Source organism: Scyliorhinus canicula, chromosome 21 (assembly GCF_902713615.1).
Source record: "Scyliorhinus canicula chromosome 21, sScyCan1.1, whole genome shotgun sequence".
Classification (NCBI taxonomy): domain Eukaryota; kingdom Metazoa; phylum Chordata; class Chondrichthyes; order Carcharhiniformes; family Scyliorhinidae; genus Scyliorhinus; species Scyliorhinus canicula.
The window spans coordinates 2,913,824-2,940,642 of record NC_052166.1 but is presented as its reverse complement, the minus strand read 5'-3'; the positions used below and the strand labels follow the sequence as shown (position 1 = coordinate 2,940,642).

At 52.3% G+C, this 26,819-nt stretch overlaps 2 protein-coding genes across 2 annotated transcripts; both read left to right on the top strand.

Annotated features, from left to right (window-relative positions):
• The first annotated feature begins 4,714 nt into the window (after positions 1 to 4,714).
• On the top strand, positions 4,715 to 12,308 carry LOC119955893 (trichohyalin-like). The gene is made up of 3 exons (XM_038782550.1): positions 4,715 to 7,268; positions 8,061 to 10,600; positions 12,222 to 12,308. The coding sequence occupies exons 1-3, from the start codon at positions 5,199 to 5,201 to the stop codon at positions 12,226 to 12,228; spliced, it is 4,617 nt and encodes a 1,538-aa protein (XP_038638478.1). The 5' UTR covers positions 4,715 to 5,198; the 3' UTR covers positions 12,229 to 12,308.
• A 401-nt stretch (positions 12,309 to 12,709) lies between these two features.
• On the top strand, positions 12,710 to 14,632 carry LOC119955661. Its single transcript, XM_038782096.1, has one exon. It carries the CDS (start codon positions 12,726 to 12,728, stop codon positions 14,601 to 14,603), a length of 1,878 nt encoding a protein of 625 aa, XP_038638024.1. The 5' UTR covers positions 12,710 to 12,725; the 3' UTR covers positions 14,604 to 14,632.
• The last annotated feature ends 12,187 nt before the right edge of the window (positions 14,633 to 26,819 follow it).

Sequence of the window (26,819 nt, the reverse complement as noted above, 5' to 3'; positions counted from 1 at the left end):
CTGACTGCACCCTGCCCGCCAGCGACAGCGGCAACATGTCCCATCGTTTAAACTCCTCCTCCATTTGCTCCACCAACCTTGTAAGGTTAAGTTTGTGTAGGGCCCCCAGCTCCTGGCCACCTGGACTCCCAGGTACCTAAAACTCCTCTCCGCCCTTTTCAGTGGGAGCCTACCAATCCCCTTCTCCTGGTCCCCCGGGTGCACGACAAACAGCTCGCTCTTCCCCAGGTTGAGCTTGTATCCTGAAAACTCCCCAAATTCCCTAAGGATCTTCATCACTCCGGCATTCCCCCCACCGTGTCCGCCACATACAACAATAAATCATCGGCATAGAGCGACACACAGTGCTCCTCCCCCCCCTCGCGCCAGTCCCTTCCAGTTCCTCGACTCCCTCAACGCCATGTCCAGGGGTTCAATTGCTAACGCAAAGAGCAGGGGGATAGGGGACACCCCTGCCTTGTCCCTCGATATAACCGAAAATACTCCGATCTCCTCCTATTCGTGGTCACGCTCACCATCGGGGCCTCACCCATCTGACAAACCCCTCCCCAAACCCAAACCTTCCCTGCACCTCCCACAAGTACCCCCACTCAACCCTATCAAACGCCTTCTCCGCGTCCAGCGCCACCACTATCTCTGCTTCCCCCGCTACCACCGGCATCATTATGACATTCACGAGCCTCCGTATGTTGGTGTTCAGCATGAACCCCGTTTGATCCTCGTGGATGACCCACGGCACTCTATCCTCGTGGCCAAGATCTTCGCCAACAGTTTGGCGTCTACATTCAACAGCGAGATCGGCCTGTATGATCCACACTGCAGGGGGTCCTTGTCCCGCTTAAGGATCAAGGAAATCATCGCCCGGGACATAGTCGGGGGCAGAGCCTCCCCACTCCCTTGCCTCGTTAAAGGTCCAAACCAACAGGGGACCCAACAGCTCTGCGTACATTTTATAGAATTCGACCAGGAACCCATCCGGCCCCGGGGCCTTCCCCGACTGCATGCTCCCTATCCCTTTGACCAACTCCTCCAGCTCAAACGGCGCCCCCAGTCCCTCCACCTGTCCCTCCTCCACCCTCGGGAATCGCAGCCGATCCAAGAAGCATCCCATTCCTCCCCCCTCCGCTGGGGGTTCAGACCGATACAGTTCCTCATAGAAGTCCCTGAAGACCCCATTGATGTCTACCCCCCTTCGCACCACATTCCCTCCCCTATCCTTAACTCCACCAATCTCCCAAGCTGCATCCCGCTTGCGGAGCTGGTGCGCCAGCATCCTGCTCGCCTTCTCCCCATATTCATACACCACTCCCTGTGCCTTCCTCCACTGAACCTCCGCCTTTCTAGTGGTCAGCAGGTCAAACTTGGCCTGAAGACGACACCGCTCCCTCAGCAATCCCTCCTCCAGCGCCTCCGCATATCTCTTGTCCACCCTCACCAGCTCCCCCACCGACCTCTCCCTCTCTCTCTGCTCTCCCCTCTCCCTATGGGTTCGAATGGAGATCAACTCCCCTCTGACCACCGCCTTCAATACCTCCCAGACCGTCCCCACTCGGACCTCCCCATTATCATTAGCCTCCAGATACCTCATGATACCTCCTCGAACCCGCCCGCTCAGCTCCTCATCGGTCAACAGCCCCACCTCCAAGCGCCAGAGCGGGCGCTGGTCTCTCTCCTCCCCCAGCTCGAGGTCCACCCAGTGCAGGGCATGATCTGAAATGGCTATCGCCGAATATTCGGCGTCCTCCACCCTCGGAATCAGCGCCCTACTCATAATAAAAAAGTCAATCCAGGAATAGGCCTTGTGCACATGGGAGAAGTATGAAAACTCCCTGGCCCTTGGCCTCGCAAACCTCCAAGGATCCACCCCTCCCATCTGATCCATGAACCCCCTCAACACCCTGGCTGCCGCTCCCTGGGAATCGTCCCAGTTCGGGGCGTACACATTGACCAGCACCACCCGCTCCCCCTGCAGCTTGCCGCTCACCATCATATACCTCCTGCCGCTGTCCACCACCACATTCAATGCCTCAAACGGCACCCTCTTTCCCACCAGGATCGCCCCCCTCGACTTTTTGCATCCAGCCCTGAATGAAACACTTGCCCTACCCATCCCTTCCTCAATCTAACCTGGTCCGCCACCTTCAGGTGTGTCTCCTGGAGCATGGCCACATCCACCTTCAGCCCCTTCAGGTGCGCAAACACCCGGGCCCGTTTGACCGGCCCGTTCAGTCCCCTCACATTCCAGGTTATCAGCCGGATCAGGGGGCTCCCTGCCCCCCTCCCCCTGCCGAATAGCCATAACCCTTCCCCTGGCCGCCCCAGGCCAGCGCCCCCCGCTTGGCCCGTTTCCCACGGCGGCAAACCCCCGACTCGACCCCCCTCTGCATACTTCAGCTCCTCCCTGGCCATTCCAGCAGCAGCCCGGTACCCCCCCCTCCCCCCCCCACACCCCACCCCCCCCCCCCCCTCCCCCCCCCCCCCCACACCCCACCCCCTGCATGACGACCACATAGGCCGCCAGGTCCGACCCCTCCAGCCCCTCCGGGAGGCCCAAGATCCGCAAATTTTTCCGCCTCGACCGGTTCTCCAACTCCTCGAACCGCTCCTACCATTTATTATGGAGCGCCTCATGCATCTCCACCTTTGCCACGAGGCCTAAGGTCTCGTCCTCTCTTTCAGAGGCCTGTCGTCGGATCTCCCGAATTGCCACCCCCTGGGCTGTCTGAGTCTCCAGCAGCTTGTCGATGGAAGCCTTCAACGGCTCTAGCAGCTCTGCTTTGAGCTCCCGGAAGCAGGGCTGGAGAGTCTTCTGCTGCTCCTGCGCCCACTGCCTCCATGCCTCCTGGTCACCGCCGGCCGCCATTTTGTGCCTCTTCCCCCGCTTTTGCTCTGGCGCTGCCTTTGATCTTACTCGCCCCACTCCTGGTCCATCCCATATACCGCTGGGGAAATGTTGATAACACCTTCCCACGTCGGGAGCCGTCGAAAAAGTGCCGCTGGGGGCCCTAAAAAGAGCCCAAAGGTCCGTTCCTGGCGGGAGCTGCCGAACGTGCGGCCTAGCTCCGCATAGCCGCAACCGGAAGTCCGCAGTCGACTTTTAACTGCCCCTTTGAAATGGCTGAGCAAGCACCACCCAACCCGCCACCCAGTCAGTTCAAGGGCAATTAGGGGCAAGCAACAAATTCTAGCCTTGCCAGGGACGGCCACGTCACCCAAAAGAATTAAAGAAAACTGTACTGCGCCATAACACAGTCCCACCAACGCCATGAATGTCCTGGGACAGCGAGCGAGGGATTTGGTTAACCATTCACCGGTAACTCAACTGGAAGAGCCACACAAAGGCCTTGACTACCTGGGTGAGTGCGAGACCTGGTAGCCTGTGGCACTTCCTGACTCCTCAAAACTGCTCCACCAACTAGGCCGGAGTCAGGAATGTGAAGGCTTGTTCTCCACAGCAGAGAATCAAAAGGAGGCCACTCAGCCCATCGTTGCTGCACAGGCAATTCACTCACCTGGTGCCTCTCCTCGATTTTTCTCCCCATAATCCTGTACATTCATTCTTTCCCGGGATTTTGAAAGCCTTGATCGAAGCTGCCACACTCTCAGGCAGGCGCTCTCCAGACCCCAACCACTTGCCGCATGAAAGCTTTTCTCAAGAAGCCCGTCAACATCCAGGGCAAAGCAGCAGGGTAATGTTCGCACTTCACAGGTACCAGACAATGACCATCTCCAGGAGAGAATCTAACCATCAGCTGTTGACATTCAATGGTATTACCATCGCAGATTGACCCCCCCCCACAATCAACATCCTGAGGGTAACGATTGACCAGAAACTGGACCCAGCCACATTAACACTGTGGCTACCAGAGCAGGTCAGAGGCTGGGAATCCTGCGGAGAGTAACTCACCTCCTGACTCCCCCAAAGCCTGTCCACCATCTACAAGGCACAAGTCAGGAGCGTGATGGACTCTCCCACTCGCCTGGATGAGCGCGGCTCCGACATCACTCAAGAAGCTCAACACCATCCAGGACAAAGCAGCCCCGCTTGATCAGCACCCCATCCACAAACATTCACTCCCTCCACCACCGACGCACAGTGGCAGCCGTGTGTACCATCTACAAGTTGCACTGCAGCAACTCACCAAGGCTCCTTCGGCAGCACCTTCCAAACCCACGACCTCTACCACCCAGCAGATACCTGGGAACCCCACCACCTGCGAGTTCCCCTCCGAGCCCCTCACCATCCCCACTTGGAAATATATCAGCCGTTCCGTCACTGTCGCTGGGTCAAAATCCTGGAGCTTCCTCTCTACCAGCACCGTGAGAGTACCCACACCACACGAGGACTGCAGCTGGTTCAAGAAGGCGCCTCACCCACCACCTTCTCATGGGGCAATTCTGAACAGATTGCTCTCAAAGAGAACAGTGTGACAGTTTGCAGGCATACTGGGGAATGTGTTAACCCTTTCAGGGAACGCATTAATGCTCTGAGCAGATTCCCTGAGGTAGGAGGGCGGCAACTGTCCTACTGAAAAGTCTGAAATGGCGGCCAGCTCTCCCCCTGCCCCTCCCCTCTCCCATGGCCATCACGAATGAGCTTGCTGCTGAATAGTTGAGGCATTAACATATGTGACATCACAAACATTGGACACATCACAGTGCACACCCCCTCCCAACTATTCAAAACTCAGCAAAATCTCATGAAAGGAAAGATTGTTGGCAGAGTGCTCACACCTGGTCCTCCTCCGCCAACAAAAGACGCCCATGCATGTAGGCGAACCTTTCACACTGTTCTACGATTGGAATACTCGTCACCCTGGGTCTTCAGGTGTGACATCACCAAAAGGGTATTCATCAACACTGAGGTTGAATGCCATGAATTAACTAAGTCCATGGCCACGTGGCAGGGATTCGCGAGAAATAGCATCATGGAACTCGATAGATCTTGGGCCCTGCAAGCAATCTCGTAGGCCATGTACCCGAAGCATTCTTCCACGTAAGAAAGCTCAGTTCTTACTAAGAACAGCACATTGAAAGCCTATTCCAACAGTGAGGGCAGTTCACCCCAATATCCTCGTCAAAGTTTCAGACAGCATCACACAAAAGCTCATCTTCAAAGTGAAATGGTGAATGTATCATCGGAAAAATAACCTCAGTCACAGGGAAAAGGGAAGGAGGACAGAGAGGCGGAGGGGCTAATGGAGTCCAGGAAGACAGGAAAGGCGATGACGAAGAATGAACCTCGACATAAATTTCTGATCGACGATGGCGATGAAGATGAAGATGAAGAAGTCTGTCAGTTTGAAGCTGACGAGGGTAAAGAGCCAAGCAGACAGCCGAAGAAAGGCTCAAAGGTGGAAAAAGATAAAACCAAGTGGCGTCAGGAGGAGGAGGACAGGAGATGGCAGGAGGAGAAGAAAAGGAAGAGGCTGGAGGTGGAGGAGGACGAAGAAGAAGTATGCAGTGAATTGAGCGATGAAGAGCATGGGCTAATGGAACAGGTGGAGTGGCAAGAAGATGCGAACCTATTAGAAAGTGAGCTTGAGGTGGCAGAGGAGGAGGAGGAAGAGATCTTCAATCTAGAATCTGAGGAAGAGGAGGACAGGGAAAGTGTAGAGTGGAGAAGAGATGAGGAAGAGCGGAAGGAAAGTGAGGAAGAGAATAATCAAATGGAGGAAAAGAAGGAAGTGGAAGAGAAAGAAGAGGAACTGAAAAGGGAAGAGGGAGAGGAAGCAGAGTGGGGAGAGGAGAATGCAGAGGATGAAGAGGCACAGGAATCTCAATCTGAAGAGGAGACAGGGTTTGGTGACAAAGACAAACAGGAGGAGATGAGAAAGACTATGGAAGAGGCAGTGGAATTGGAAGAGGAAAACCGGACAGAAATGGAAAAGAAGGTGGAAGTAGAAGAGGAAAAGAAAATGAAATTGGAAGAGGAGAAGAAAGAGAAGGCTGAAGAGAGGGAGGAAAAAGAGATGGAAGATGAAAATAAGATGGGCAAGGAAGAGGAAGTGGGGATGGGAGAGGAAGAGAAAGACGGGATTGGAGAAGAAGAAAAAGATAAGGTGGGAGAGAAAGAGGAACTGGGAGAAGATGAAAAAGAGAAGATGGGAGATGAAGAGAAAGAGGGGATGGGAGAGAAAAAGAAAGACGGGATTGGAGAAGAAGAAAAAGATAAGGTGGGAGAGAAAGAGGAACTGGGAGAAGACAAAAAAGAGAAGATGGGAGATGAAGAGAAAGAGGGGATGGGAGAGAAAGGGAAAGACGGGATTGGAGAAGAAGAAAAAGATAAGGTGGGAGAAAAAGAGGAACTGGGAGAAGACGAAAAAGAGAAGATGGGAGATGAAGAGAAAGAGGGGATGGGAGAGAAAGGGAAAGACGGGATTGGAGAAGAAGAAAAAGATAAGGTGGGAGAGAAAGAGGAACTGGGAGAAGATGAAAAAGAGAAGATAGGAGATGAAGAGAAAGAGGGGATGGGAGAGAAAGGGAAAGACGGGATTGGAGAAGAAGAAAAAGATAAGGTGGGAGAGAAAGAGGAACTGGGAGAAGACGAAAAAGAGAAGATAGGAGATGAAGAGAAAGAGGGGATGGGAGAGAAAGAGAAAGACGGGATTGGAGAAGAAGAAAAAGATAAGGTGGGAGAGAAAGAGGAACTGGGAGAAGATGAAAAAGAGAAGATGGGAGATGAAGAGAAAGAGGGGATGGGAGAGAAAGGGAAAGACGGGATTCGAGAAGAAGAAAAAGATAAGGTGGGAGAGAAAGAGGAACTGGGAGAAGACGAAAAAGAGAAGATGGGAGATGAAGAGAAAGAGGGGATGGGAGAGAAAGAGAAAGACAGAATTGGAGAAGAAGAAAAAGATAAGGTGGGAGAGAAAGAGGAACTGGGAGAAGATGAAAGAGAGGAGATGGGAGATGAAGAGAAAGAGGGGATGGGAGAGAAAGAAAAAGACAGAATTGGAGAAGAAGAAAAAGATAAGGTGGGAGAGAAAGAGGAACTGGGAGAAGATGAAAAAGAGAAGATGGGAGATGAAGAGAAAGAGTGGATGGGAGAGAAAGGGAAAGACGGGATTAGAGAAGAAGAAAAAGATAAGGTGGGAGAGAAAGAGGAACGGGGAGAAGACGAAAAAGAGAAGATGGGAGATGAAGAGAAAGAGGGGATGGGAGAGAAAGAGAAAGACAGAATTGGAGAAGAAGAAAAAGATAAGGTGGGAGAGAAAGAGGAACTGGGAGAAGATGAAAGAGAGGAGATGGGAGATGAAGAGAAAGAGGGGGTGGGAGAGAAAGAGAAAGAAGAGGTAGGAGAAGAAGAAAAAGAAGGGATGGGAGAGGAAGAGAAAGAGGGGATGGGAGAGGAAGAGAAAGAGGGGATGGGAGAAGAAGAAAAAAAGGGTATGGAAGAAAAAGAGGAGGTAAGAGAGGAAGAAAAAGAGATGGGAGAGGAAGAGAGAGGGGGGATGATTGAGGATGAGAAAGAGGGGGTGGGAGAAGAAGAAAAAGAGGAGGTGGGAAAGGACAAAAAGGAAGAGATAGGAGAGGAAGAGAGAGGGGGGATGAAAGACGAAGAGAAGATGGGAGAGGATGAGAGAGAGGAAATGAAAGAGGAAGAGAGAGAGGGGATGGCAGAAGAAGAAAAAGAAGAGATGGGAGAAGAAGAGAAAGAAGAGATGGGAGGGGAAGAGAGAGAGGAAATGGAAGAAGACGAGAGAGAGGAGACAGAAGAGAAAGAGAGAGGGGAGACGGATGAGGAAGAGAAAGAAGAGACGGAAGAGGAAGAGAGCGAGGAGACGGATAAGGAGGAGAGAGAGCAGATGGAAGAGGAAGAAAGAGAGGAGGTGGAAGAGACAGGGGGTATGGGAGAGGAAGAAAAGGAGAGAATGGGAGAGAAAGAGAAAATGGAAGAGGAAGAGAGCGGAAGGGTGGAAGAGGAAGATAGAGAATGGACAGGAGAGAGAGAGGGGACAAGAGAGGAAGAGAAAGAGAGGATGGTGGAGGAAGAGAAAGGGTTGGGAGAGGAAGAGGAGAAAATAGAAGAAGAGAAAGAGGGAATGAGAGAGGAAGAGAGAGAGGGGATGGGAGAAGAGAAGAAAAAGGGGACGAGAGAGGAAGAGAGAATGGAAACAAAAGGGGCAGAGACAAGACAGCAAAGGGCAGAGGAAGAGAGGAATGAAGGTGAGGAAGAAGAGAGAGAAAGGGAGGAGAAGGGACAGGCAGGGAAAAGGATGAAAACGAGTGAGGAGAAAGAGGGAAAAGGGATTAAAGCTGAAAAGGAGGAAAGAATGGGAGAAGAATTGAAGAAGGCAGGGGATGAGGAAGAGGTGGAGCATGAGACAGAGGAAGGCTTGGAAAGTAAAGTGGGAATGAAATTGAAGAGTAAGATAGAGGATGAAATAATGCGCAGGTTGGAGAAGGAATTAGTGAGGCTTAAGTTAGAGGAGAAAATTAAGCAGAACCTGGAGGCAGAGATGAGAGTGAAGATGGAGGAAGAGAAGCTGAAGATGACGGAAGAGATGAAACAAAAGTTGGAAGAAGAAATGAAATATGAAATTGAAAAGGAGATAAACCGCAAGTTGGGAGAGGAAAGGTTCCGGATGGAAGAGGAAGTGACAAAAAAGATTAAACAAGAAATGAAATGGAAGATGGAAGAAGAAATGGAGAAGAAAATGAAGATTGAAGAAGAGAGGCTGAATAAGAAGATGATGGAAAGAAAGGAGAGAAAGAGGAGAGATAAGCAGTTGCGAAAGAGAGAGGAGGAAGTGATGCTGTGTAAGGTGGAGGGGAGGAGGAACGAGACAGTGGGAAAGACAAGGGACCAGGAGGAGATGAAATCAAAGGCGGAAGAAGACCCAAAGAGAAAGACTGAGGGTGTGAGGAGGACATTGGAAAGAAAGAATATACAGAGAAGCACGGAAGAACTGCAAAGTGTGGAGCGCGGGGTGGCCAAGGCGGATATCAAACAGAAGAAGGTGGAGGAGACAGTGGATATGAAGAGACTGGTGGGAAAGGAGGAACAGAGAACATTTCCAAAGGTAGAGGAAAGAATCGATCAGCCGCTGAAGAAGGCCAAGGTAGAACAGTCTGATGTGAAGCAGCTTGGTGCGTCTATCCCCTCTTACCCATCAAGATACCACGCGTATGGGCCTCTTCAGCCTAGCTCCCGAATGGCGGACACCACCATGCCGCTTTTTGCAACTCCCTGCATGCCAACCACCGCAATGCTGACTTACACCCAGAAGGCGGCTTGCCCCTCCCACGAGACAAAACGCTTACACGAGTGCCCGCCTGTCAGGCGGAACAAGGGGCAGTCCCTGGTGCGGGTGGAGCTGGAGGCCTTCTACGAGCTTTTTAAACTGTTCACGGAGCCCCCTGCCCACGACGTGATCGACATCCACAACCTGTGCGTGGGGCTGCGCGCGGTAGAGGTCGAGCTGTCCGAGGCGCAGTTCCGCGACCTCCTGCGGCTCCTGGACACCAACGGGGACGGGCAGGTGTGCTTTGAGGACTTCCTGGAGGTTGTCACAGACACCGACCTGTTCTTCCGCTACTTCGCCCAGCTGCCCGACATCTGCGACTGTTCGAGCTCCCAGAAGGGACTGCTGACCAACGCCGTGTTTTTCAAAGTACTGGCAGAGATGCTGCGCCTGGGCAAACTCTCCATGGAGTCAACCAAGCACATCGTCAGGTACTATTACACCAAGAAGAAGGGGCTGGGCATCAAGGACCCGAAGGAAAAGAAGGCAATTGGTAACGTCCTGGTGCCTAGATTCCTGGGGATAAATCTCCACCGTCTCGTCCATTATGTAGACGTCCTGGAACCAGATGAGAACTATGTGGAGTCCCCTCTTACCCAGCAACAGATCGACGCCTTCCGGGAATTCTACGAATTCTTTGACAGAAATAACCAAGACAACATCGATAGCTTCTCATTGCTGAAGATCATGAACTCGCTGTCGATCTACGTGAGGAACCAACTCGTGCCAGTCCCCTTGCAGTTTCTGGCGGTCAACCACGGGAGGGAAGTGACATTCCTTGATTTCCTGGGCATCATGAGTGACACGGGCACCTTCAGCCAATTCCTTGTCCAGCAGCAGGCCGCAGGCTGCCAGGTGTGGAAGGCCTCTGAGCTGTTCACCACCGATGCGCTGTTCTTCTACGTGATCGAGAAGAGCATTCACAACCTGACGCTCAATGCCCGGGCGGGCGCCAACATCACAAACTACTACCATCAGAAGTTCAGGGGCTCGCTACTGCAGCGCCACCACCCGACTGGAGGATCTGAGGAAAGAGTCAATGTCCAGGCCTACACGAACGGCGACGAGGCATTGAGGAAAATGTCGAGGGAGACGTCCGTTCCCCTTGGCGTGAAGGCGGGCCCGAGAGACAACGCTGAGACGACAGCCTCAGCCACGGCCAAGTACCCGGGCAGGCAGACGAAGCAAGACAGGAGGGCGGAGGCCTACGAGAAGCGCTTCCAAAAAGCCCTCCAAAACCCCAACTTCAACACAATCTTCAACGAGTACTCTTGGACCTGGAAGATGGAGGAGGCAGAACGAAACAAAAGAGTGGAGCAGATAAAGAAAGGAAGGAACAAAATTTCTACAGTGAAGTGAGTGGTGTAGCGGGGAATGGGAGGAGAGATTTTTCTATCTAGTTCTGTGTGAGCTGAGAGTTTTTGTCCTGGCCCAGAATGAACGACAATAAAAAGGCAACCGGAAAATGGCTAGTCAATGGCCACCAGAACGCTCCCATTCTATTATCTCACTTTATGACTCAGCCACGCATGCATCTGAAAGCATTAAACAATCTCAATAAACCGCCTTAACCCACCCCATCCATTTCCTGCCAAATGTTTCCGTTAGAAATTCCTGCGCCAGCATGTGGTGCGACAGCGCCACTACTGGTGGGAATGTGCAAGTACAGCGTGACATGTTCATATAGGATGCTCCCACTGTAAATGTTGACATGGAGGAATTTATAATAGAAATTTATTTGCGAAGGGAAGCGCATTTATGCTTCAGTCGCGTAGGGCACAGGTGACACCACAGCTGGAGTATTGAGTAGAGTATTAGTCTCATTATTTAAGAAAGGATGTCAATGCATTGGAAGCTGTGCAGAGAAGGTTTATTAGACTCACACCCGGAATGTGCGGGGTGTCTTATGAGGACAGGTCGGAGAGGTCGGGCTGGAGTGTAGGAGAGTGAGGGGCGACTTGATTGAGACACACAAGATCCTGAGGGGGTAGGGACAGAGTGGATGTGGATGTTTCCTCTTGTGGGAGAATCTAGAAATCGGGAGGGGGGGAGGGGTCACTGTTAAAAACAAGGGGTCGGCTGATTAAGACGGAGATCAGGAGAAATCCTTTCTTCCAGAGGGTGGTGAGTCTCTGCATTCTCTTCCTCCACAGGCGGGCGAAGCAGAGTCTTTGAATACTTTTAAGGCAGAGGGGGATAGATTCGCAATTAACAAGGGGTGGGGGGGAGTGAAAGGTTATCAGGGTGAAAGGTTATCAGGGGGTCGGCAGGAATGGGGAGTTGAGGTTACGATCAGATCAGTGATCTTAATGATTTGGCGGAGGAGGTTCGAGGCCGAGCGGCCTACTCCTAATCCACATTTATGTTCGCAGGTGTAATGTAGTGGCAGGAATAGCGATAACTGATCCACGCAGGGGAAGATCCCACAAACAGCAATGTGATGAATGACCCTATGGTTTGTTATTTTTGGCCGTGTGCTCCCAAGATGCCATGGCAAGCTTTTCCAAACTCCCCCCCCCCCCAACTTCCCCCCCCCCAACCCCCCCCCCCCCCCCCCCCCCGAGAGTCGCCAGCCCACTGCCACAACCCCCACGACTAGCTCGGAGTTTAAAGTGAGAGCCCGCCAACCCCAGCTCTGCCAACACGCCGCATCCACACGCACGGTGTCCTTCCGTGCCACTGCCACGCCCTGACCACGCTGCGGGTTCCTGGCACCGACACCTTCGGCTTGGGGGCCGAGAAGGGGGTTGAAAGTTTTTTTGGGGGGGGGGGGGGTGGGGTGGCGGGAGGATGGGGGCGCAAGGGAAGGGAGCAGCGTTAGGCAAAAGGGAAGTGTGGATTGGGTGGTGCTGGGGAGGGCGGAAGTGATGCAGGCGGGGAGAAACATGCGTGTTTGTATGTGTGTGTGATGGGTATCATGTGAATCACATCCTTTTGACTTTGCACTCCCCCCCCACCTCCCCCCACCCCTCCCAGCAGATAACACATCACTGCCTGAGGTCACAAAACACACCAAGACATCATAGCCCTCCCCATGTGCAGGTGCTGGAAAAAGCCCCGGGGATACAATGCCGACACTGAGCAGCAAAGTATTCTGCCCGTTTCCCACGGAAAGAATTCAAGCCAAACACAAATGCCCTCATGATTGTAAGGACCGCGCTAAGGCAGACCTCTGAGTGGGATGTCCATGGTGGACAGGACTGGACCCAGCCACGTTTGATGTTGTCGTACGGGACCCGATAGCTGGAAGTCGATCCCCAAACACTGAATGAAGTGACTCAGGCAGGCAGCCGGCAGACTCGCGACCCAACGACCGGACGGTAGCTTGTTTCCAAACAGACGTAGCAACGAGTCTTGTGAGAGACCAGGTTTGGGTGTGAAGACCTCCTCGAAGACAGAAGCAGCAAAAGAAAAGGAGAATTCTTTTAAATTCCTCAAGAAGCTTAGCGGAAAGAGAACGAAAATCTATCGAACCAAACAATGGAGAAAGAGGGAAAGCAAGAGACGACAGTGGCTGAAACCCCTTCACAGAAAGACGCGGTGGTGGGACTGGGGAAGGTGATGGAGAAAGTGGTGGACAGGGTGATGGATAGGATGATGGAGCGGGTGATGGACAGGATGGTGGAAAAGTGGAAGCAGGAGAACAAGGAGAAGATCCAGCAGACGGTGGTGGAGACCATGAACGAGACGCTCGACAAGGTGGCGGAGAGCGCGCTGAACACGGAGGAGGAGATGGGCAAAAAGGTGGAGGAGCTGGTCAACAAGGTGGTAGCGGAAGTGGCCGCCATCATGGAGAAGGTGATGGAGCAGGTGGAGCAGAAGCTGGACCGGGACAAGAAGTCTCCGTCGCCCGAGGAGGAGTCGTCGGACGGCTCGGTGTGCGAGATGCCACCCTACGGGGAGGAGGAGGAGGAGGAAGAGGAGGAGGAGGAGGAGGAGGAAGCGGCGCCCGAGGAGCCTCCTCTGACACCAAACCAACGGGAGGCATTTAACGAGGTCTTCAAGCAGTTTGCACAGGGCGACAAGGACATCATTAACATTGGCAACCTTAAATCAGCGCTGGCGGCCCTGGAGATACCCGTGGCGGAGGTCGACATTTACAATATCCTGGAGGCCTTGGATTCTGACGGTGACGGCGAGGCGAATTTCGAAGACTTCCTGAGCCTGGTGACCAGCACCAGGCTCTTCTTCCTCTTCTACAAGGAGCTGCCAGAGCGCTGTGAGGGCTCTCAGCCGCAGACCGGGTCCGTGGACAACACCGTGTTCTTCGAAATCCTGTCCAAGTTCATCCAGACCCAGATGCTCCCGGAGGACACCACCCGTAAAATCATCCGCTATTACTATATGAAGAAGAAAGGGGCTAAGATCAAGAGCAAGAAGCTCGACGCCTGCCATAAGCAGCACGTCCCCCCACCCATGTTCCTGGGGCAAACGATTTACAGCCTTGCCACCTATGTCGATATCCTGGAGCCAGACGAGGAGTACAAAGAGAGTCCTCCAACAGAGGAGCAGGTCAAAGCTTTCCGCGATATCTTCAACATGTTCTGCAGAGACAAGCAAGATTGCATCGATGTCAATAGCCTACTGAATATGATGTCCGAAGTGCAGATATACCTAAAGAATCCCTTAATCCCTAACGAGATGAAATGCACAGAAGTTAACTCGGGCAAGGAGGTGTGCTTTGATGATTTCCTGGCCATTATGACCGACACCAACACGTTTGCCCAGTACTTGGCACCGGAGTACGAAGAATGCAAGAACACGGTGGCCACACCAGTTATCATTTTCCAAGCCATCAACAAGCTGGTGGACTCACCCATTCTGTCGGCCAAGAGCAAAGGGATCATTGCCGCCTATTACCGCAACAAGTTCATAACCATGGCCCAGGGTTACGCAGACGGGGACAATCTGGACGAGGCTGCTTACCCCATTGAAGGCGAGGGCGAGGGTGGGGGGAGTCAGGGTACGCAGAGCCCCAAGTCGGCCTCTCAGGCCTCCCCGGCGGGTGAGTCGGCCAGCCCTCCGCCCGACACGGAGGAGGAGGAGAAGGAGGCGGCCAAGGCGGCCAGAAAGGCCGAGGCGAAAGAGGCGGCCAAGGCGGCGGCTCGTGAAGCGTCCGCCAAGCAGCAGGACGCGGAGGCGGCCAAGGACCGGGACAAGGAAGAGGGAAAGGAATCGTCCAAGAAAGCCCACCTGAAGAAAATCAAGGAGGCAAAGGTCAAGAGGAGGCAGAACATGCAGAAGAGGTTCGAGGTTGCCATGAAGAATCCGGCCTTTCACCAGGCGTTCGACTCATACTCCTGGACTTGGAACGAGAAGCAGGCCAAACAGAAGCAAACTGTAGTTCCCTGTCCATAGTGTGACTAGTTTTCCGCAAACAACCCCCCCCCCCCCCTCCCCCGAGCCCCCTATCACCCCTCCCTCTCCCCCCATCATCCCCCCCCCCCCCCCAGGTTTATTCTAGTTTCATTTAAGATGAGGAAGCTACACGCTAATAACTTGACTTAAAACTTGTAATAAAAAGGGCACCATGAGCTGGCTATTCTTATAATGAGTGAGCTGCGCCTTACTAAGTCTCTTAACCTTCAATAAACGGGCACCAGATGAAGATGCAAAGGTCATTCCCATTACCTGAGTGTTGGTCATTTCTCACTATTTCTTTCTTGGAGGGATGGGGTTTGAGGTTGGGGGGGGGGTTGTGGGACGAAGGGAGGTGTTTGGCAGGGGGTGGGGGGGTTAGTTTGTTACTGATGGGTCAAGTCATCTGTAGCTTACCTACTGTTTATTTAGCGGATGCGATGGCCTCTAGCCAAGGCGCACTTCCTCGCCGAGTTTAGGTTGATCACTTAATACTGGCTCAGGCCCAGTATTTGTTGCCCACCCTTAATTGGCCCTCGAGAAGGTGGTGGGTGAGCCGCCTTCTCGAACCGACGTGGTCGCCATGTGGTAGGTACACCCACAATGCTGTTAGGGAGGGATTCCAGGATTTTGACCCATGGACAGTGTAGTAATGACATATATTTCCAAGTTAGGATGGTGAGTCGGGGGTGGGGGGGGGGGTGTTGAGGGGGAGGGGGAGCTTTGCAGGCAGTTGTTCCCGGGCGTCTTCCGCCCTTCCGGTGGCAGAGCTGGCAGGTTTGGGAGATTCCCGTCCAAGGAGCCTTGGCGAGTCGTCAAAATGCGTCACGTCGCTGGTGGCTTCTCTCGTTCCCCAGTCCCCAATGCAAAGGATGTCAGCTGAGCAGGAAGGCTGCCCCATTCTGAGGGGCGAGAGGGGTTAGGCGGGGCAAGATGCAAGGTGAGAGAGTTGGTAACTTGATCACTGTGGAGCGGTAAGTGAGTCGCGGAGGGATGGCTTCAACCAGGCCTGTGGGGGTTACCGTCAATCGGTTTGGGGTCGGGGGGGGGGGGGGGGGAGGGACATGCGGAGGAGCGATCGGACGCTAAGCGGGTAACACTCCTGTCCCGGAGTCGCAGTGTTTTGCGCTTCGAAAGCACTCCACAGTCTCCAGATTAAAACCTGAGCCTTCGATACCCCAGTCAAGTATTGTGCACCATTGAAAGTTCCGTTAAACTGAGGCTCTCTCAGACGACAGCAGAAGATTCCATGGCTGCTGTGAGGGGATAGGAGTTCTAGTCTTTTGGGATGGTGCCAAAATTTAATCCTCAACCAACATCACTAAAAACATTACCTGGTCTTTTCTCACGATGGCTGCCGCATATTTCGACATTACTCCACATCCGGGGCAGCACGGTGGCCTAGTGGTTAGCACAACCGCCTCACGGCGCTGAGGTCCCAGGTTCGATCCTGGCTCTGGGTCACTGTCTGTGTGGAGTTTGCACATTCTCCCCGTGTCTGCGTGGGTTTCACCCCCACAACCCAAAAATGTGCAGAGTAGGTGGATTGGCCACGCTAAATTGCCCCTTAATTGGAAAAAATAATTGGGTAATCTAAATTAAAAACATAATAAATTACTCCACATCCCACAAGTATAAACACTGGTAACCCAGAGGTCTCGCTTCAGACAAACACAAAACTATCAGCGACTGTTATTAAGAACCCCTCTGGTTCACTGATGTCCCTATAGGGAGGAAGTCTGTCATCCTTATCCGGCCTGGGCTTCTTGTGACTCCACAGCAATGTGGTTGACCTATTTTTTTTAATACAAATTTTAGAGTATCCAATTCATTTTTTCCAATTAAGGGGCAACTTAGCGTGGCCAATCCACCGACCCTGCACATCTTTGGGTTGTGGGGGTGAAAGCCACGCAGACACGGGGAGAATGTGCAAACTCCACATGGACAGTGACCCAGAGCCGGGATTGATGGAACCATCAATTCACCAGACACGTGTTTCCGATGTGAATCTAGGCTTTAATCGACTTACTTCAGAGCCAGCCTGTTACCTGTCGATGAACTCGCAGTGACCCAGGCTGACTCTGGACATGGATACTTAAACAGCTGCACTAGGGGGAGGAGTCGTGGGCGGAACCAAGGGTGGAGCCCAGCACAAGTTCCTAAGTGCTCCCAGCGCTAATCCCCCTAGTGGTAGGATGGCGCTACTGCACTTACAATAACAGTGTGAATTAGTATATATACATTCATATATTACATTCACCACAGGGATCGAACCTGGGTCCTCGGCGCCGTGAGGCAGCAGTGCGGCCGACAGTGCTGCCCATGGTTGACCTATTTTGAGGAGCAATGAGGGCTGGCCAATAAATGGTGGCCCAGACAGCGACGCCCACATCCCATGAATTAATATTTTTAAAAAACCTGCCGCCCATACCTGGCCAGGTTGACATATTGAGGGTGAGCCACTGACAGGCAAAATGCCTTTATTCAGAAAGTTAGATTCTGTTGGCCCTGCAGTGGAAGGATGGGCCCAATATGTAGAGCGGATGAAGTACTTCTTTAGAGCAAACAATATAATTCTGGGTGAAAAGTAACGGGTCATTCTGCTGACTGCGTGTGGGCCGGCAGCTTTTGCCATTACGCGCAGTCTCACTTTTCCGGAGGCACCGGACACGAAAACGTTCCAGGAATTGACGGACTCAGTGAAAGAGTACCATGACCCGAAGCCACCTCTGATCCTACGAAGGTACCGGTTTTACTCAGCATTCCGAGACACGGAGGAGTCAGTTGCAAACTTTTTAACAAGGTTAAGGCTTGCGAATTTGGCCTGACGCTAAATGAGATGCTCCGAGACCAGTTGGTATGTGCAATAAATAATTTAGCAATACAGAAACGTGTTAGCAGAGGCCGAGCTGGGTTGCAAACAAGCATTTCAGCTGGCTTTGTCCGGAGAAAAAGCGGGAAGCGGTGTGCATGAGTTACAGGGCACTCCGATGGAGGTAGACGCCCCTACCAGTGAAACTGAGTTAAGGGGCAACAGCTGGGTGATAGGCATCTGCATAGCCACCTTCAGGAACGACTCAGATACTAAGTTAACCAGGCCCACTCGCAGAAGCCCTCCCAAGCAAGGGAAAATTGGGTCCAGACAGACAGCAGCCCCTGCAGCCTTTCACCCGGCAAAATATTGTCGTTGTTGCCAGAGATCAGAGCCAGAAAGGAGAAATAGAAGCCCCCAAACCAACATCTTGGAGAAGGTCGCATAGGCCGGGGTACAGGGAAATGCATACAATGTGTTCATGACCGGATCATCTTCGAAATGGCAACCCTATGGAGGGGGGTTGGTGTATTTTACATCTAATCCAGTTGACTGATTGGCGGGGATGAGGGGGGGGGGGGGTGCTCAGCTCATAACGTAAGACGACACGCCTGGTTGTGCATCGTTCACTCGGTGCTCCGCTGAGACTGCCTGATCTAGGATGTTTCTGCTCGAGAGGAGGCGGGTACAAACCTGGAACCTTGTGATTCAGGAGACGTGCGAGGTAATTTTCCCAACTAGGCCATGCTCCTAATTACCCTCTGTTGGAACCAACAATTCTACGGACACGTAATTGCAGGATTAGAATAGCGGTTTTAATATACTTACAACAGAGCCAGCCTGTTAGCAGTTGAACTTTCGGCGAACTGGCCGGCTGACCCTGTGGCACTGATCTTTATACAGCAGCTCCCGGGGTAGGGGTCCTGGGAGGAGCCAAGGGAGAAGCCCCGTACAACTCTCCAGCATTCCCAGAGCTACTGCCCCCTGGAGGTCAGATAGTGCAACTGCACTTACAATATAGACACATGTATATACAGGTTATAATCCGGTGTGAATCACATTCACCACACCCTCGAGGCCCGTGGTAGTGAAGCTCCTTGGAAGGACTGAGTGGCTGGCTGGGACATTTTGGAGGGCGCATTTGCTGTGGGCCTGGACTCATATGTCAGCCAGGCCGGGTGTGGGCGGCAGATTTAAAAAAAATATTCATTCACGGGATTTGAGCATCGCTGTCTGGGCCGGCATTTATTGCCCAGCCCTCATTGCTCCTCAAAATAGGTCAACCATGGGCAGCACTGTCGGTGGCACTGCAGCCTCACGGCGCCGAGGTCCCAGGTTCAATCCTGGCTCTGGGTCACTGTCCGTGTGGAGTTTGCACATTCTCCCCGTGTCTGCGTGGGTTTCGCCCCCACAACCCAAAGATGTGCAGGGTAGGGGGATTGGCCACGCTAAATTGCCCCTTAATTGGAAAAAATGAATTGTGTACTCTAAATTTATATTTTAAAAAAGTCTGCGCCGGCTTGCCAGACGAATATCGTGATTGAATAAAAGCAAATTACTGCGGAGGCTGGAATCCGAAACGAAAGAGAAAATGCTGGAAAATCTCAGCAGGTCTGGCAGCATCTGCAGGGAGAGGTAAGAGCTAATGTTTCGAGTCCGATGACACTTAGTCATCAGACTTGAAACGTTAGCTCCTTCCTCTCCCTACAGATGCTGCCAGACCTGCTGAGATTTTCCAGCATTTTCTCTTTCGAATATCGTGATTTGGTAGCCAGTTCTCCGCACTTTCACCGTACCCCTACACGTGGTGCCTATTTAAATAATCAACTAACGCCCTCTGGAATGACTCGATTGAACCTGACTCCACCACACTTCCAGGCAGCGCATCCCTGATACAAATGCGTTGCGTAAAAAAAAAAGAAGGATTTTCCCACATCTCATTTGTTTCTTTTTATAAATCACTTTTAATTTGGGCCTCTCTCGTTCCCGAACCGTTTCCGAGCGGGAACGGTTTCTCCCCGTCTACTCCCCCTCACGATTTTGAACATCTCTGTCAAATCTGCTCTCAGCCGCCTACTCGCCGAGGGGAACAGTCCCAACCTCTCCAATCTATCCTCGTCACTCAACTTTCTTATCCCTGGAACGTCATTGCAGCGTTAATGTAAGCCTACTTGTGATAATAATAAAGATTCTTACATAAAATCTACCGCCTCTCAACCTGTATCTGTGACCTCTCATTCCAGATTGCCCCACATGGGGGAAACGTTTGGTCCACGTTTACTTTATCAATCCCGCACTCCATCGGGTCTTTTGCATTCTTAGGGATCACTGATATTGAGGCCTGCTTGGGTGCCAGAGTCCCTATCGATAGCGAGCTGTTGAACACCTCTGTCACAAATTGTTTTATAGAGGTCCACTGGGATTCCGTCTGGCCCTGGTGCCTTTCCCGACTGCGTGAATTTCCCCCCAGTTCTCGTGGAACTTTCAGTCCGTTTCTTTTCCTCCCCCTATGACCAGCCCGTCGATGAACCATTTCATCTTCGAGTCCCCCTCCAGGGTCTCGGAGGGGTACAGCTCTTGGTAGAAAGTCACAAAGGCCTCATTGAGCTGGCTGCAACTCGCCTCATCTGCCCCTTAACTGTACTATTTCCCTTTGCGTCTGCCTGCTTTCTCAGCCCGAGATGTCAGTAAGCGGTCGGCCTTATCCCTGTGCTCAGAAAATGTTCCCCCGGGTCTGGCGGAGCTGCTTCAGTGCTTTCCCAGTGGAGAGCAGGTCAAACTGCACTTGTAATATTTTCTTCTCCGCCAGCAGCTCTACGGTCAGGCCCGCGGAGTACCGCCACACTGGATATCGACCAGTTGCTGCCTAGCCACCCTCACCTTCCTGATCCCCGAATTCCCTCCATGCAATTATTTCCCCCCTTATCGCAGCCTTCAGTGCCTCCCAGGATGTGAAGGGTGAGATCTCCCCATTCTGGGTGCAGGGTAGGTACCCGTTGACGATTCGAGATACTTTTTCACCGAAAGCCTTGTGGGCGAGTAGGGCTGTGTCCGCCCCATGGGGGAAACCTGGGCACGGCCCATCTCCAGCCTCACATCCACATAATGTGGTCGGAGATGACTATTGCAGAGTATTCCAACCCTACCACCCCTGGAAGCACCAATTTTCCCACTGTGAAGATATCAACTTGGGTGTAGACCCTGTGGACCTGGGAGAAGGAGAACTCCTCCCTTGGGTGTGAGAATCTCCATGGTGTGGTGAATTCATACTGTATTGTAATTCACACTGTATTGTATTGCTTAGTATTATGTCCTTGTGGGCTCTGCATGTGAGCCGTTGCACGGTTCTGCCCATAGGGGGAGATGAGGAGCTTGTACAGGTCTCCACCCTTGGCTCCACCCATGGCCCCTCCCACTACCAGAAGTATAAAGTGCTGCAGCCGTGAGCCTGCTCTCAGTTCTTCTGGTCGCAGGCAGGCTCAGTTGTAAGACTATTAAAACCAGTTTACTTCCAATCGTGTTCCAAGTGAATTGATGGTCACATCAATTTAATAGTCTTAGAAAACTACTGTGGAATCAGCCCTCAAACCTGATCGACTAGAACGCGACCCGCAGGCTGCAGAGGTGAAGGAAATCTTCCTACACTGGCTTCGGTGTTTCAAGTCCTACCTGGCTGAATCAAGCACATCCGAGACTACAGAGGAGCAGAAACTCAGCCTACTGCACGCACGGGTGAGCCATCGTATCTCTACGCAACTCAATTGTACCACCTCATATACTGAGGCCCTTGCTATGCTTGACCGATTGTACGTGCGGCTGATAAACGAGGTCTACGCGCGGCACATTTTCACTACCCGCCGCCAGCGCCCCGCAGAGTCGCTGGACGAATTCCTGCGCGATTTAAAAGCCCTGGCTCGGGACTGCAACTTTCAGGCTGTAACAGCCTCCCAGCATATGGAACTCGCTGTCCGTGATGTATACGTTGTGGGGCTCAGGTCTAACTATGTGCGCCAGCGATTACTTGAGAAAGGGGCCCAGAACTTGGAGGACACTGTAGAGCTAGCAACTACTATGGAGGTCGCGTTCCAAAGTCGAAACTCATTCCCCGCGGATCAAGCGACCCCATCGTGGGCCCCCAACCAGCGAATGCCCCAGGCCTGCGCCGCGCGGCCACCCACTCACCACGGAGCGCCAACGTGCCATTTTTGTGGCCAGCCCCAACACCCACGGCAGTACTGCTGGGCCAGCAACGCGACCTGCAGCAGCTGCGGTCGCAAAGGACATTGTGCCAGAGCGAAGTCGAAACTTTCTAACTCCCCCGCAGTCCAGAGCACTCCCCCCTCCCCCAACTCGCAGGCCCGCAGACCCCGTAATGCTGCAGCGTGTCTGCCGACTCCGCCTCCGCCCGACATGTGCGACTCATGGGGCCGCCATCTTGGACACCATCTTCTTCACCACCCACCACATGCGATCAACGGGGGCCGCCATCTTGGCAATCCTCCTCCACGAGGCCGGCCACGTGCGAGTCATGGGGGCCGCCATCTTGGATGCCATCTTCCTCGCCGCTCACCACGTGCGATCCACGGGGGCGGCCATCTTGGACACCATCTTCTTCACCACCCACCACGTGCGATCAATGGGGGCCGCCATCTTGGCCATCAACCGAACCGAACCTCGACGACTACGACCTCAGCGGACAGTCATCACGGGGCCACTCCAGCACTGCTGATCGAGCTGCCGACTACCCTCAACTCAACGCAGTCACGTTGGACCAGTCGCGTCCGAAGCACCTCCAGAGCTCAATGATGTCCGTAGAGGACACCGTGCCTCTTCGACTCCGGGAGCACCGAGAGCTTCGTACATCCTGACTTGGTAAGACGCTGATCGCTCCCTATCTTCCCTGTCCCGCGGCACATGCGCGCAAGACGACTGCCTGAAGGCTATCAACAATGACCTCTGCCACCCGGGGGTCACCCGGCTCGCCCACTACGTCAAAGCCCGAAATCTGTCTTTCTCCACCGAGGAGGTAAAAGCCGTCACCAGGGATTGCCCGATCTGCGCGGAGTGCAAACCGCACTTCTATAGACCAGACAGGTCCCACCTGGTAAAGGCTTCCCAGCCCTTTGAACGCCTGAGCATCGATTTCAAAGGGCCTCTCCCCTCGACCAATCGAAATGTGTACTTTCTTTACGTCATCGACAAACTCTCCCACTTCCCCTTTGCTATCCCATGCCCCGATATGACCTCCCACACAGTCATCAGAGCCCTGCACAGTGTCTTCACCCTGTTCGGTGTTCTACGTACACAAAACGGACCCGCTAGTAGAGAGAATTCTACTGCTTCACTCGAACCCCCACTACGCCTTTATTGAATACCCCGAAGGCCGTCAGAACAACGTTTCCCTCCGGGACCTGGCGCCTGCAGGATCCACCACTACCACCACCAAGGCACCCCTCACACTACACCCCACCCAAGCCCCCCACGCCCTGCGCCCCTGCGCCTATAGGTTTCCTGCCCACGCTCGGCCCCCCCCCGCGCCTATAGGTTTCCTGCGCCCCTCTTCGCCCGTAGCACCGGTCAGGAATGAATCTCGGACCGAAACACCCCCGGAGTCCACCCTCATACCCGCACCAACCGTCACCACCCAGCCACCCGAAGAGGCTGCAACCCCGGTGCTCCGCCGATCCCAAAGGACGACCCGGCCACCGGACCGGCTCAACTTGTAGACCCATCACCCCCGACGGACTTGATTATTTTTACAGGGGGTGAATGTGGTGAATTCATACTGTATTGTAATTCACACTGTATTGCATTGCATTAGTATTATGTCCTTGTGGGCTCTGTCTGTGAGCTGTTGCGCGGCTCTGCCCATAGGGGGAGATGAGGAGCTTGTACAGGGCTCCACCCTTGGCTCTGCCCATGGCTCCACCCATGGCCCCTCCCACTACCAGAAGTATAATGTGCTGCAGCCGTGAGCCTGCCCTCAGTTCTTCTGGTCGCAGGCAGGCTCAGTTGTAAGACTATTAAAACCACAGTTTACTTCGAATCATGTTCCGAGTGAATTGATGGTCACATCACATGGTTCCACTCCCCCCCCCCCAATCTGCTCCATGAAGGCACTCAGTTCTCCCTCCATGACAGATTGTTTCCCCGATTTGGGGCTGGATCTGTCCGTCTGCACACGTCCTGAAGCCTCCCACACAATGAGTTGGTGGAAATCTAGCTCGGGATTTCTGTAATAGATAGAATAGAACAGTACAGCACAGAACAGGCCCTTCGGCCCTCAATGTTGTGCCGAGCCATGATCACCCCACTCAAACCCACGTATCCACCCTATACCCGTAACCCAACAACCCCCCCCCCTTAACCTTACTTTTATTAGGACACTACGGGCAATTTAGCATGGCCAATCCACCTAACCCGCACATCTTTGGACTGTGGGAGGAAACCGGAGCACCCGGAGGAAACCCACGCACACACGGGGAGGACGTGCAGACTCCACACAGACAGTGACCCAGCCGGGAATCGAACCTGGGACCCTGGAGCTGTGAAGCATTTATGCTAACCACCATGCTACCCTGCTGCCCCAGGGTTTTTCTGTTGTGGTTTTTTTTTTTTATAAAGTCTGTGTCGTCCCAGTTAGGGGTGTATATATTCACAAGTACCACTGGTGCCCCTTCTAGGATACAGCTGACCATTACATGCCATTCCCCCTTGGATCCGCCACCATCTTCATCGTGGTAAATCACTGAACAGTATGGCCCCCCCCCCCACACAGCCCTCGTCCCGCCGCACGATTGGTACGTCTATCCTTTTCTTATGTTCAGCTGGTCCTTCCCCCTCAAGTGTGTCTCTTGGGGATAGCACGGTGATGCAGTGATTAGAACCGCTTCCTCACGGCACCGAGGACCCAGGTTCGATCCCGGCCCTGGGTCACTGTCCGTGAGCAGTTTTGCCAATTCTCCCCGTGACTGCGTGGGTCTCACCCCAGCAACCCAAAGGTGAATTGGCCACACTAAATTGCCCCTTAATTGAGGAAAAATAATTGAATTATTCTAAATTCATTTTAAAAAATATTGAGAATCCTTCTGCTCCATGCAGATTCTTCAGTCCCCAATGCGCTTCTTTGCACAGACCATTGAATTAGCCCAGTCTGTAGGGACTTCAATACACTTAACGTCACCCAAGGCAGTCATTCTCTCCCGCTCTGCCTTTAGGTTATCTCTTAATGGCGCCGGCACACGTCGTGGCGCATGAATCACAGGCCTCGCATCTCCCTTTAATTGAATCTTGTATGTGTATGGTAACGTACCCAAACCTTGGAAAATTTCAGGGAAATCACTCAGTATGGAGTCTCCTGAGGGATGAGGGCCTGTTCCAGCAGTGTCTGCACTACAGACACATCAGAAGAGCTGTAACTCCTCACACGCCGAAGACACGGTCTATTCGTGGTCCGCCGCCACCACAGAAAATTTCAACTTGTGAATTTTGTTTTTGACATCAACATCAAGCTCATATCATCATAGAATTATACAATTTACAATGCAGAAGGAGGTAATCCGGCCCTTACAAATAGACCCCTACTGAAGCCCATGTAGCCACTCTGTCCCCATAACCCAGTAACCCCCACAACATATTTTGGACACTAAGGGCAATTTGGCATGACCAATCTGCGTAACCGGCACATCTTTGGACTCCACATGCTCCTAATGACAAGGTTTTGTTACCATTATAATGTCTTAATAATACTGTTATGGTAACTATTTTTTGTTGAATCCGCAGCTTTTTTTTTTAGCATCTCCAACATCTGATCTGTAATGATTTGATTACCTGCAAATGGTCGCATTCCAAGCATTGTCCGGCATCTCTGACTTTGTCCATATAAATGTTTCTGGAACATACCTCTCCATTCACCTGAGGAAGGAGCTGCGCTCCGAAAGCTCGTGTTTGAAACAAACCTGTTGGACTTTAACCTGGTGTTGTCAGACTTCTTACTTTTTTTTTAAACGTCGGACAGGTTGATGAGTTTGGCCCTCACACCAGTGTCGAGCTTGACTGTTATCACTGTTGTTATGGGCCAGGGTTTAGAGTTCACCTGACCCACAACTTTTACTAGATTGTGGTATGGGGAGCACACGGCCCACTCTACAGGTGTGAGACGGCTGAAATGGAAAAGTAATTTTTAAAGCAAAACAGGTTTATTCTATGAATTCAAGTTAATCTTTTTAAAACATACAGTGAACATAAAAATGAAAAAAATGAAAATCGCTTATTGTCACGAGTAGGCTTCAAATGAAGTTACTGTGAAAAGGCCCCAGTCGCCACATTCCGGCGCCTGTTCGGGGAGGCTGGTACGGGAATTGAACCGTGCTGCTGGCCTGCCTTGGTCTGCTTTCAAAGCCAGCGATTTAGCCGAGTGTGCTAAACCAGCCCCTTGCTAAACCAGCATCTTAGCAACCATTAATTCAAATACAACCCCCAAAGGCTACAACACTAACAAATCCTTTAAGCTTTCCTTTTAATATCCATAAGACTTAAAACACCTTTTACCAGAAGTACATCAGGTTAAAGTCACGACTGTTATTAGTTTTAAATCACCAGGATCGATTTACAGTCTTTAGATTACAGAGAGAGACTCTAATACACCTTCCGGCTGTGACTGCAGCTATCCAGCTCTGAAAACGCAACAAAAACACACCCTGCAGCAAACAGCCTAAAACGAAAGCACAAAGCTGACAGACAGCCCAGCTCCGCCCACTCTGACATCACTGCAGTAATAAACACCCATTTCATAAAGGTACTCTCACATGACACTGTGCCATTGATCTTTAATGGTACTGTCCATTTACCTTTATGTTTATCTGCCTTCCATTCATTATTGCTGCAGATTGGTACAAAGACATTGTTATTTGGTGTGACTTGAGTCTCCTCGTCTTCGCTGGAGAGCATGTCCACAAAGAATGTGTCCTCGAGGTACACCTCACCAATCACGCTGATACTCTCTGTTTGAGCAGGCCTTCTCCTTAAAAAGCATTGGGTTGCAAAATGATTCCTGCCATTACAGATGGCACACGTCTTTCCATAAGCAGGGCATTGCAGTAGCAAATGCCGTATGCCACATCGCGGACATAAAATGGAGGATTGGGTCGACCGCTCAAAATGGCCGCCCACACTGGGAGCATGTCACCACACTAATGGCTTCTGCCGCCTCTTCTGCCTTTCTGGCAAAATGCCGGAGATTCAGCGTGCTGAGCTGCTTTGCTGCCAGCTCACTAGCGCAACATCTTTGAATCGCACTTTCAAGTTGCAGGTCTGTTTCCCTCAGAAGCCGCTCGCGCACTTTATCATCGGAGATTCCAAAAACTATCTGATCGCGTATCATTGACTGGAGTGTGCTGAAGTTT

Excerpts from the sequence above, each read along its gene's own strand:
- LOC119955893 (XM_038782550.1), top strand. The coding sequence starts at position 5,199 with ATGGAGTCCAGGAAGACAGGAAAGGCGATGACGAAGAATGAACCTCGA. Across the intron at positions 7,269-8,060 it reads GAGATGAAGAGAAAGAGGGG|GAGGGGATGGGAGAAGAGAA; the intron begins GTGGGAGAGAAA and ends GAGGAAGAGAGA.
- LOC119955661 (XM_038782096.1), top strand. The coding sequence starts at position 12,726 with ATGGAGAAAGAGGGAAAGCAAGAGACGACAGTGGCTGAAACCCCTTCA.